Source organism: Manis pentadactyla, chromosome 14, assembly GCF_030020395.1.
Source record: "Manis pentadactyla isolate mManPen7 chromosome 14, mManPen7.hap1, whole genome shotgun sequence".
Classification (NCBI taxonomy): domain Eukaryota; kingdom Metazoa; phylum Chordata; class Mammalia; order Pholidota; family Manidae; genus Manis; species Manis pentadactyla.
Window position 1 is genome coordinate 89,229,189 of NC_080032.1, and position 12,954 is coordinate 89,242,142.

The window sequence follows — 12,954 nt, forward strand, 5'->3', positions numbered from 1 at the left end:
AGGCTTTAAAGCGCTGCCATAGCGAATTCCCCCCCCTCCTAGGTGTTCAGAAGGAATGAAAGCTTTAAGGTCTCACTAGGGAGGAACGAAGATCAAAAGGTAGTGCTGTTCCTTTCACACTTTTATTTGGGATCATTCAGCTCATGTAAAACATGAGCCGCAGGGGCGCCGTCTGTGTCCGGCGTGATTTCACCTGTTTACTGCATTGCTACCACTCCTGGGTTTGATTTTTTCCATAAACATTTGCAGTCTGACCTCTTCAAAGATTGTTTCTATTATCATGGACTCTGACGGACTGTTTTAAAGTACATTCCTCTGTAATCATGACATCACATTAGGCTATAATTCAATAAAAACTCTGGGGATTTGTAATCTGCATCAAAAACTGCTTAGTCCTTTTCAGATTTAATCTACTGATCTTCAGATAAACTTAGCATTAAAAGCATGTGACGTCATTACATACTTATCTGTTAAAAGGCTCTAGTAACAAAATTATAGAAATAATATAACTCAATAAAGATGGCTTACTGAGCCCCATGGTCCTGTTCTCCACTGGTCTCCTCTGATTGATGGATGGACCTCCTGATTTTGATTATCTTCTGGTTTGTGGGTTAATGGAAAATTCCTGCCTGGAAAATGGCTTGGCTGTTCAGAGGAACTCGGAAAGTGACTGTATGTGGGCGGGCAGGCTGCCAGGTTGCATTCTTGTTCTATCAAAGGGCGAACTTCAGGATCACAGTAATGCTCATTAATTGGATGATGGTATTTGATGCATAAAACCTGTCGTGTTGTTTTTCCGTGGCCACAGGAAGCTGAACACTGATCACAAATTTAGCCAACATTTATAATGTGATAAACTACATTCCCACAGTACATATCAAATATTACATTTAAAATTTTCATTTAGTTTTTTCTTATAAAAATACCTACAGGTGACCAAGTCCCAGTTTGCCACTCTCCACAAGGGCTGAAACAGGCAGCTATTTCAGCAGGTCGGGCTGAATGGGCACAACACGACTCATCTGCTATTTCATCATGAGCATCACGACAGCTTACATAACGGGCTTGAGTTCCTCTTCCACAGGACACAGAGCACTTCAAAAAGAATCATACATACCAGGGGGTATCATAGTAACTCTTTCACTTCAACATAGCTGTTGTTCAAATTTCTAAAACATGAAGATTCTTGAAAAAAATTATAAATGACATCACCTAGCATCACTTCTGAGTCAAAGACAGGGCACAGAACATCCCAATCAGCTTAGATAATAAATTTCACAAATCAGGTATTTGTGATATAATGAGAACACTCAACTTCTTGGAATACTGGTAATTTTCCAAAATTAAATAAATGGAAAACATATAAAAGAACCTTAAGATATCATTTCAAGTTACCTTAAAAGACCAGTAGATATGATCCTATAAAATATTCAGAGAATATAAAGCTTGAACATATACCTTCTGTGTAAGATTAAAGCAAAGTATATGCTCCAAAATATGAAAGATTTCCATTTAGAAAAATATGAAAATGTCGGTAGTTTTAAAAAGGGTAATAAGAAACCTAATAACACTTCTGTTTCTCATAACAATCAGTGACATAAATATTATCATCCCCATTTTGTAGATTAGAAAATAGACCGAAAAACTTAAACTTCTTGCCCAGAGCTCTCTAAAGGCAGAGTAGGATTTAGCTATCACCTAAACCTAAATCCTATGCTCCTTCCGCACCATCAAAATACTGGAGAATAAGTGTGTAACATTAATTTGACAAATCTGTAGCAACCATTTTATTGATGTCTGAAAGCCTCCATAATAGAAACACTGCACCTCTTACAGGAATTCACTTACTGGGGTCCAAGAACCATGTCGCCACTGAGCCATCTCTCCCGTGGGAACAGCTGGTAATGAAGTGGCCTCGATTTCAGGGATAACTGGGCATGGTGTGACTATGCAGTCCTGTTCAAAAGAAAAATGGATCTCATAAAGCATCTGTAATTAATTAATCCACATTAAATCCTATACTTCATTTCTTCTTCTACCTAATTCAAGAGCAGTTGCATAATAAACTACAAATTGATCATGTAAAGATATTTATTTTTCAAAAGTACAAAGTACTATCGATGGCTACAAGTGAATAGTATGAATCTGAACCCCAAAGTTTGGATCATTCTGTCTGATGGTTGAAAATGAAGAAGACACAGTCCTTCAAAAATCCCAAGAACTGACACATTCTGAATGAACACAGTACAGTACGCTTTAGACATTCATAATATTCACAACAGACGTCCTTCTGCCACAGTTCAAAGGATGGAAATATCTAAGTCAAATGAGTGATTTGATGGCAGATAAAGAGTAAAAAAAATTCATTAATAAACCTATTAAGCCAACAACACCAACAATAAATTCAAGCATGCACATATTTTTAAGGCATTTATGTTTAAAAGGAAAAAACACATATGGAAATAGCTTTAACACATCAGTAATCCTCCTTATATCATGAACCTTTTTGCTCACAATCCCATGAAGAAAACCCCTTTACCTGCCCATCAGGTGGGCGATTACTGCTGGGGCACACGCTGTCATCTAGCTCTGTGCTAAGTAGCTCAGTGACACATTTGACAGCACGCGTCTGGTACCCATGTCCACATGTAGCTGAGCACTGAAAAAATACAAGCAGATATCAAATGCATTACTCAAAAATTACATAAACTTAATTTTCTTAATGAATATGGTTAATATACTTTCAGTAGATTTTATTAGTCCTTTACACCAGAATCCACGTAAAATTAGCACATTTAATCTATATGCATATTTATTCACATTTACTGAAGTTAAATGGATTATTATTGTAGCCTTTGAAAGTTATTATGTGAAAACACCGACAGTGGGGTCATATTTTAGAGGCAGAATCAATACAGTTTAGGGAAATTAATACTTTTCCAAATATACCTGGTCTGTGTATGTCATTTAATACTAAGTAAATTTCAGAGATGCAGACAAGCATACAATGAAGTTGAAGGGAAGATGAGAAAAGGTTTCCCATCAAATGTGGCAGCTCCACAGGACGACAGGCTGCTCACCTGCATCCAGACTGACCTCTACTCATCCTATAGATGCCTGGCTGCCTGTTAGGCAAAACTTCTGAGCAATGAGCACTCTAAACACATGGAAGATAATTTAGACACAGAAGATGAAAAAAACTTATTATTTAAACAAACTTGATGAAAGCATACAATTACAGCATTTTGGTTAGCAAAAGTGAATTCAAATGCAAAGCTGAAATATTTACCAGAGCAAAACTAACAGTACTGACAAATATACATTTCAGGGGTATTTTTCCAAGGAACCAACTCAGATTTATCTGCATCCATTACAAGAGTGAATATTCCACAACTTCTGTGCTACTCTCTAACAACGGAGTAAGTCAGAAGAACCCTTATCATATACTCACGGAACCCCACGCTCCTACTTGCCAGGACGCACATGTATGAAGCTCGCATGACTTCAGAGATTCGGGTTTGGTGCTCGGGTTGCAGAAGCCATCGCTCAAGGGGCCTTCGTGCAGCTGACACCACACCTGCCGCTGCGCTGTTCCTTTCCCACAGGTAACGAGACACTGTAAGAATACAACTGATGATTACTTCTAGTATCAGTCACCACAAATTCCTAACAAAATGACACAATGATCAGCTTGCATATTGAAATGCAGTTTGAAAGGCCATTCCAGGACATTTCCCTTCACTCCCAGAGACATTCACTGGGTAAAACCAGTCACCCCAAACTTACTGCCCGACTCCCAGGGCAACACCCATTTGTCCTAGAAACAAAGACACAAACTAACCGTGACATTCGTATGTACCTCAGGCGCCTGTGGACACTGAGGCTTTCTGATGAAAATGTTCATAGATTAAACACAAGTTAAAGTGATTGCTGGCCAGACTATAAACTAAACTGTCAGTAGTTTAAGAATCAACCAGGTATTAATTTTTTTATTGCCTTGGTAATAAAGTTATTTATAAGATGACAAAATAAATTTAAGTATTTTCGATATACAAAAATCTTTAGAGGGCAATGCTTTCCTAAGCATTGCGTAACAGTTCTAAGCCTCACGTGTTTAATGTTACCTCACTCCACTCACTCGTAGCCCAAATGGGACAGGAAAACTCATTGCAAATCTCTCTCATCACCCGGGGGAGTTCTTGGCATTCGCGGTCAGCAAGACGGTGGCCCAAGCCATTTACACAGTAAGATTCTCGAGACCGTTCCCCTCCTCCACAACTCCTGGAACACTGATGAAAAAACAAAAACAGCACATACAGTGGTTACAAATGGGGAAAAAGAATTAAAACTTCAACAAACACATATCTTAGGGTAACATAAATAATTAGGGAAAAAAAAGGGGGGCATCCTTCCGCCACCCTTTTTATTATACCTGGGACCATTCTGAGTAATGCCACCTTGCTGTCACACAGCCACCACGACAGGGTTCCCGGGTGGGAGGTTTGAGCTGGTCGCTGCAGTGGCGGTCACCTACTGGAACTGTCTGTCCCTTGTGAACGGAGTACCTCATGCAGTGGACATCCAAGGACCTGTGTCCTTGGCCACAGCGGGACGAACATTCACTCCTGCTGACGACATGCCACCTAGAGAAAAGGACGCTGCCACGTTAGGAGGTATGCCAATTAGAACAATTTAAAAATGGATCCAGAGAAACTCATGCACATAATTCCATGCTTAAAATTCTGTTAGAGTTGATGGACAAGTCACCTGAGAATATCTGATATGTTACTGAATTAGAAATGAAAAGTTCTTAGACATCATGGGGCCCAAACTTTCACTTTATAGATAATAAAATAAGGACCAAAGATTCAGATTGGTGTGTTCAAATGGTATAAACACTTGAGTTTGGCTAAAAACCTTACTTTTTTTCCAAATGAAATCTAACGTGCTCTCCCAATATATAAAAACAGAGCTGCTCTGATTGATGACTTCACTCTGCTACTCAGTGGACATATGTGCAAAGGAGCCCCAGGTTTCTTCAAAAAAATCCTTGAAAACAGCTGACTTAGATCAAGAGCATGATTACATAGTGGCAGATTTAAGACTATAATAATAAATTTAACTTGCGATCAGGCGGTGTGTCTCCCTGTGCAATACCTGCACAGCATCTTATGATCAGGGAACACCTGGGAATCTGACTACATCAATAGAGACAAAGCCTTTAAAAGTCGGTAAATTAGGGTTTCATAAAGCATATTATATTTTCTCATTAGTTTGCTAATCAATTTTTAACCATGTTTTCACGGGACACATTTTTTCCCACAAAATCTGCTAGTTCTAGCCAGATTATCCCATAGCCTAGCGACCTATGCAGACAGCATGAGGGCGCAGCTCACGCCCATCTCCGGCAGCACCTCAAGGACGTCGCTGCGCTTCGCTCCTGTGCAGTGCCCTCCACGCAGCTCCTACAAGCAGGTCTGCCACCAGCTTTCACTGCGTGGCTCCCAACACCACAAACAGAGACAAATTCTCATCCTTGCCAAAAAGGGGCGCTAGCCATCCCTGAATGTTAACTGTCACCTGCTAGATGGGGTTACTGTTTTTAGCTTTGTCCTAAGATGAATCACAAAAACAACCAATGACAAGAGGTTTAGTAGTACAAGGATCATGTCTCCTAATGCTTAATGCACAGAATACTGACAACATAGAGAAATTAATCTATTGATTCTCTAATCCTCAAACTTTAAGTTTATTGGTTCATGAGTTCAATGGGGATTACAAATGCTACACAATTTGTTTCAGATCTTTAAACTATGGGTTTTCAGATCACAGTTTACTTTTCATTTTACAGACAAATCTGTTTCCATTTCCTACATAAAATATCAAGGGCTGAATACTGCTATTCAGCAAATAATATGAATAAAAGTTCAAACAAACTGCCGAGTCCCACAATTAATCAGTAAACCTAAAATGTTATAATGGCAGGACAAAGCACAGACTTGCCACACTTCCGCTGTGTGCCAGGAGCTACACTTCGACGCCACACACCTTATCACACCTACTGATTTCAGTCCTGCCGCTTTGTACAGAGTTCACATCATACGTTCTTTGTCTCTCACCCTAGTTCACAGTCCGTGTTGCATCTTTCAGTCACAAGCAGTGGGAGTGGTAAGTGGTCACATCTTTGATCGGACACTAGCATATGATCACTCCTACGTACGCAGGTAATTCTCCTTCTATGAAGACCTTAGCCAAAGTTAAATGAAAAAAATGAAAAGTAAAAATACAAGGAGAACTTACGTAAGTAGATGTTCCATAATTCTTTAATTCTGCTAATGGCCTCGAGGACTCAGCCCAAATAGCAAAAAGAACCCCATAGGCTAGCACAGGCCTGTCACCTAGCCAGGAAAGCCTTCCTGCAGGGAGCCAGCTGGACCCTGACGACTGAGGAGCCCATTCAGCAGAGACCCAAGGAAGCGGGGACAGGTGCAGAGGGGAAAAGAACTCCGTATTCACCGGCTGGAGCGGCTGCTGGCACAGAACGGAGTGGCAGGGTGGCACTGATGCTATAAGGTGTGCCATCTCTTTGTTCCCACTGTTCGGTCCCCTTTCAGGAGGACTGCATGGCTCTGGGGCTACCATCTACCATTTCCTGCCTTTCCTGCAGTCTGTTCACTGTGACCCCGTGTGTGAGGAGTGAGCTCCCTGCCAGGACGTGAGGCTTGGGCCAGCCGACTGTAAGGGGGTGTGGCCAACCCCAGTTCTAAGCAGAAGCCCTAAAACCCACCACATGCCTCTGCCAGCAACCTCTCCCCGTTCCCTCTGCCTCTACAACAGCCTTTCCCAGAGGTGGCGGATCTTCCAGCCCAGAATCATGAATGAAAATGGCACAGATGGACATTAAAAAGATCAGTGGTTTCCACAGATCTGAGGGTGGATAAGTGGAGGGCAGTGAAAGTATTCTTTATAATTCTGTAACAGTGGATACATGTCATTATACATTTGTTAAAACCCACAGAATGAACAACACATTAGGGAACCCTAAATTATGGACTTTAGTTAACAATAACAATAATGCATCTGTTGTAACAAGTGTGCAATACAAGGTGTTAATAATAGGGGATCTGGGGTGGGCCAAAAGAAGACTTTGGACATTTTATGTATCTTCTCTTCAATTTTTCCATAAACCTAAGACTGCTCTAAAAATAAAGTCATGAAGTCTTTTAAAAAATGACATGGACACAGATACCAAGCTGAACAGGAGTCATACCCAATTAGCAGCTAAGACATCATGTCAGTAAGAAATAAACCTCTGCTGTTCCAAGCCTTGAGACCTGGTGGCCGAGACATAACCACAGCAAAGCGAACCAAGACGTGGCCCTAATGGGCTGAACAGGCTGATCTCCCCACTTTCTGCAGTGAGGAGACAGCAAAGAGTTTAAGCAGTGCATGATCGGACTTCTATTTTATCAAAGTTCAGCTGTGTACTTCCCGTTAGATAAACATGAACATACACATTTATCTGTGTTCCTCCTTCAATACCATCTGAAGCAACCATAAGGAATTTTGAAATGGCAAAAGCCTGAAAGAATTTGGAAAAGAAGCACATTAGCAAAAAAGGAGATTTTCAATATGCTAAGCAGATGGAAATAACTATTTAACAGAGATGAGGCTGTTAACTATGAAAAACAAAGACCGTAGAAAGAAAAGTAGGAAGAGAAAAAAAGAGGGACCCTTTGCATGTCTGTGCTAATGTGTCTGTGGAAGGCTAAGGGATTCACAGAGCGCCGGACTGAAAAATCCCCCAAATTATACCAGCACACACAAACTTCCACCTGTCACTCGACATCAGTGTACCTTGACACATTTTGGTACAATCTTGCCATGGCCCATAAGGATCCCACGTGAACAGGTCGCTCCCCTCTTCCATAGGGATGTTGAAGGAATAACGCACATCAGGGTTGTATAAATTACCCACACACAGTACCTCAATAAAAATACAGAGGAGCATTCAGTCGGTTAATAAAAGACATCTTCTTAAAAGACCTCATCTTATATTTAAATGCAAAAAACTCAGCCATCAGTTTACAAATATGATTAAAACCCGATCTTACTAACGACACTTACCTGCAAGACAAGTTCTTCCTCCAGCCGATCAGTACTGTTAATTCTTTCAATTGAGTTGTTTGAACCACTGTATTCAAAAATAGCTCCTTGTATGTTGATTTCTTTTTTTGACATACTGACCACAAAATTCCCATTCAAAAGGAAATTCCCTCGAGTGTCAGATAATGCTGTAAAACAATAGGACTCATGAAAGAGGAAAAACAGTCAGCAGTACAGCAAATATATTTTAACTTTTAAAATTGATCCTTTTTTGAAATTAAAGAAGTGTAAATTACTATTAAGGAAATAAACTTTATTTTACTGTAATGTGGTAGCTAACCCATAGGTAAGGAGCTTGAGCCCTTCAGCCAAAGACATTAATATAAACTCAACCTGTACTTTGCTACCTAAGTTGGTCACCTTCCAGAGCACGCAGCTCCAGGAGGAACACACGGGAAGAGGGCGAGGAGGCAGACCAGCTGCATGAACCCCGGCCCTGACAGCAAGGAAGGGGAGACCAGCAGACGGCTGCAACGTCCCATTCACGCTTCTCCTGGACAGAAGTGCAGGGAGCTTCAGACTCTAGGGCCAGTGTCCGAAAGGGCCAAACAAGACTACCCTGTTCTGCACGCAAGTGCCAGTCTGTTCCTCGAGAGGCGCTCTCTCACCGTTAGTGATCATGTGATGAGCTTCTCCCAACACCCTGCTCCCCTCTCCGTTCACACTCCCTCTTGGTCCTCCCTTCCCACTGATGTGCGTTAATAAAAGCCTGCCCAATAGGGGTGTTTTTTTACTTTATATACTATGTATTTACATATACTTAAAATAATACACTATACAATTCTAAGTTGTTACTTTTTTAGATGCAGAAACTGAACAGTGTCCACAAGAATATGATAGTGAAAAGAACCAAATTTACTGTTTTGGCTTCCGGACTGACGATTGTAACTGTCTTTACATATTCTACTGAATTCAGTGAAAAACCAATGGAATTCTACATAAAGTGGAAATTCCTCTAAGTAAGAATCTGGGTGTCATCAAAAGTTGATAGGCCTATTTAAGGGATTATTGGTTACTGAAGGATTATTGGTTACATTAAAACTAAGGGAAATAAATAAAACTTAACTGAAAAAGTCATACACATTTCACTACTTTTTGTTACCAAAGTAAATTTCACAAATATAAGTGTTTACAAATCCCTTCTAATGACTTCACATTTATTTTGTACACTTCAACTTAGATTTTGGTATTTCCATTAGTAAATCTCTTGCAAGTATACTGATATTTTATTAGTGAACACCTCTAATTTTTAAACTGGGGCAGAACCTGTCATCCATTCCTAGGAAAATAACAAATATCTATGTTTGGCACCTATGACATACTAAATTATTTATCTACAATATTATAGCATATATCTCTATATATGCACTTAGATAAGATTCTTGGTAAAAAGAAAAAGAATTGCAGCTAAATGTAAAAGGAAAATAAATCAAAATATCTATTTGATTGTCTTTGGAAAACAAGCGATGTTTTTTGCATTTTTTTAGAGGTGAAACTGGCATACCATACAATCCCTCATTTTAAATGAGTAATTCCATGGCATTTCATACAGTCACAATGTTCTGAAGCCACCACCTCTATCTGGTTCTAAAACTTTTTTGTCACCTCAAAAGGAAAACCTGTACCCATTAAGCAGCTGTTCCTTTGCATTTGCCTTGATGAGACCAAGTGATTCCTGAGACAAGCAGCTCATCACAGACTCAGGTCCCCTTCATAAGCGCTGATTATGGGCCAACCTTTCACACCACATTAGCTTCACTGAAGCAGGTACTTTCTCAGTATCAGCTCTACACAACCACCCATTCCGGCTTGCAGACCTACAGATACACCATTATTAAGGTATTTCTCAGAAGGGAGAGGTTTCTAACGCTTTCTCTTCATCTTTGGGCCTAAGTGAAGTTTGTTAAAGCCAAAAGGTAGTTTTCTAAAAATTAATAGAAAATGAAGCTTATGCTTTAGAAATAACTAATATACCATGACTATATTCATTAACATTGAAAAATATAAAATCATAGTTCTGTCTTGCTTTAACAAAAGTTTTTTTTAAATGAAATAATTACACTATCTAGTAAAATACATGAGAAACATTTTTTATAAGAAACATTTTTTAAGTATTTAACTGCAAAGAGGTCTACAACTAATTTTAGATAAAAAGATAGTAGATTGTATCATAAATACACATAAAACTTTAACTGGATATAGCCTTTAGTTATCCAAAATACTATGGGAATGAAGTCGACACTTCCAGATTGAGTTCAGTATTTTTTTTACCTAGAACACAGTGTGTGGCTCAAGAAGAAAGCATGTACAGGGAGTCAGGCAACTTGAGCTCAGTATGAACTGAAATTGTGTGTTTGTTCAAGGGGCTCTTCTTGCCTTGCAAGAATTTACATCAACCCCAGACCTCCAGAACTTGTGCACAAACCATATACGGGCTGTTGTTCACTAGAAATGTTTACCAAGGTAATTGTCATCTTCTGGTTTTCCAGAATAGCTGTGTTGAACAATATCAACGCTTGTCGCTCCAGTGGGGATCTTTACGACAACATTGTAACCTGCAATACAATGTTATGCACGTTAAGTTTCACAAAAAGCAAAGGGCCCAGAGGCTATCACTGCTGAATGATCAAAAAATTTGAATAGCACAGTCAGACTTAATTTCATTTTACATTTGAGAAATGATATGGTGCTTATTCTTTTTGAATCAAAGCCTTATGCAAATTACTCAGTTTGAGAAAAAATGGTTGTTGTCTAGGAATATACAGTTTGGGTTTCTTGAAGACATTTCTTAATTTTTCTTACTTCTAAAATTCTGCAAATAAAATGAGAATGAAGCTAGTATTTTAGTTCCTGTGGTATTTAATAAGCATACTTATTTTTAAATTTGACTAATACTTGTATGCTTTACATGTACACTTTACACTTTCTAATGGGGAAAAATACAGGATTCTAAATGCTATTCACAAATCCAGATTTCAAAATAGTTGGATATTGCTATATATGTACACAAGAATCTCACCAAAATAATGAAAGTTAACGAGAAACATTTTTCTTAAGTTTTAGTCTCAAGGGTAAACAAAACTCCTTTACAGCTACCCCCAAAATTTCACATTATTTTTTAAAGTCTACCAGCAATCTGTCACGAGAAGAGTAAAACAATTAAGAGAAACAAAAACAATTTCAATTTTATGAGACCAGATTCAGAAACACTGGCTCTTCTCGGAAGATGAGGAAATACTATCTCAAACACACAATAAAAAGAAAAATAGTTTTCCCTACACTAAAAGTACTCATGTTGCACAGTCGTGCAAATCTCCTAGGCTCCCAATCAGTACTTTCTCTAGCAATATTATCCTAAGTCTTTCCTTTTCCTCATTAGGATTTTGTCCTTCTCTTTGATGTATAAGCAAAAGGAGTTATAACTTTTCCTGTATGCTAACTGTGATACATATATAAAGAAATTAAGTTTTCAAAGAAATTAAGTTTACAGACTTGATATGAGACTACCGTGCGTGTTTTCAGAGCAGCCTTACTTATGACTCTTGAAGGCACTGCATTTTAAATATAAGGTGATAAGTGGTCTGATTCTGTTTACACTATATGCATATTGGCTATAAGTAATAAGTCTACAGAATAATTTTAATTCATGTTTTCACTATAAAATATTCCCCTTACCCTCAGTATTTATGTCTGTGCTACTTTTTTTTCCAAGAAAGCATCACAAAAGTGACGAGGTAAAGGTTACCAGGGGGCAGAAATGCAACAAATGTTATTTGGACCATGCAAATGCGTTTAACATCTTTTTCCATTTGTGAACTGATTAATACGATTTGGGCAAAGGTAGATATTTTTTCCTAATTTGGTACATGTGGTTTTATATAGAAAAAAATGTTTCAGGGAATACAGACCAGGCTTCAACGAATGTGTTGGCCGAGAAAGGGAACCAAGTGTGTGTGGTCAGACGATGAACCACAACAACTGAGCTTCATGAGCATCAGCAGAGTATGAATGTACTATACTTTTCATAAGGACAAAAACATAAACTTTGTGGTTTAAATTATAAAGCTTTAATTGAAACAACTCTTACTAAATGATGTTTGAGCCCATGTGAATATACTTTAAAGCTAAACAACAAAACTGTATAAAGCACATTTTTATTTTGCAAGGCAAGTTTTCAATTCAAGGGCAACTTTTATTACCATAAAAAGAAAACAGGTTTCCCAGAAATTTTTAGAATATAAAAAATCTGATATATTCTCATAATTTTGAAGAAAAATGAAGTCATGGTCAAAAGGGATCATATGTATAATCCAGATACTTCCTGGAAAATCAAATATAATGATAATTCCCAAGCAACATTTAAGTTAATGGTTTCATTCTTCACTTTCTACCATTTTCAATATACCATTGTTAAGAAACCTAACAGGTCAGGTCATATTAAAAAAAAATGAGTCAGATGATGAAAAGTAATGGAAAGCAAGTTCCCTGGAAACTTGTAGATATAGACATTTCAGTTTTCAGGAACAGAAGTAAAAATACCTCATTAATTGACAGACTATTGTCAAATAGCATTGGATTTATTCTAATAAATGCAGTTAATTTTTAAGTCAGATTTGTCTTAAGCAAATAAAATCATTAGTTCAAATATACACCTGGAATATGATTTAATTTTTCATATTTAGAAAATTTTTCTTTAACAATCATCACGAACTAAGGGTACAGAGCAGATAAAACAGTAACCATTACTATGATACCTTCATCAGAGCAAATAAAAGGGAAATCTGGAAA

General features: G+C 38.3%; 1 protein-coding gene across 3 annotated transcripts in view; it reads right to left on the reverse strand.

Annotated features, from left to right (window-relative positions):
* Nucleotides 1-12,954, reverse strand: part of ADAMTS20 (ADAM metallopeptidase with thrombospondin type 1 motif 20) — a 118,530-nt gene that overhangs the window by 49,002 nt on the left and 56,574 nt on the right. For 2 of the 3 annotated variants that reach the window (XM_036889509.2, XM_036889513.2), the window contains exons 16-26: nt 10,626-10,721; nt 8,128-8,294; nt 7,858-7,987; nt 6,120-6,246; nt 4,433-4,643; nt 4,125-4,289; nt 3,452-3,616; nt 2,540-2,659; nt 1,849-1,956; nt 931-1,095; nt 529-819 (exon numbers count right to left, since the gene is read on the reverse strand). In XM_036889509.2, coding sequence (XP_036745404.2) covers nt 529-819; nt 931-1,095; nt 1,849-1,956; nt 2,540-2,659; nt 3,452-3,616; nt 4,125-4,289; nt 4,433-4,643; nt 6,120-6,246; nt 7,858-7,987; nt 8,128-8,294; nt 10,626-10,721 — 1,745 coding nt within the window. The remainder of the gene's footprint in view (nt 1-528; nt 820-930; nt 1,096-1,848; nt 1,957-2,539; nt 2,660-3,451; nt 3,617-4,124; nt 4,290-4,432; nt 4,644-6,119; nt 6,247-7,857; nt 7,988-8,127; nt 8,295-10,625; nt 10,722-12,954) is intronic. The other variant, XM_057491408.1, reaches the window with a different exon arrangement.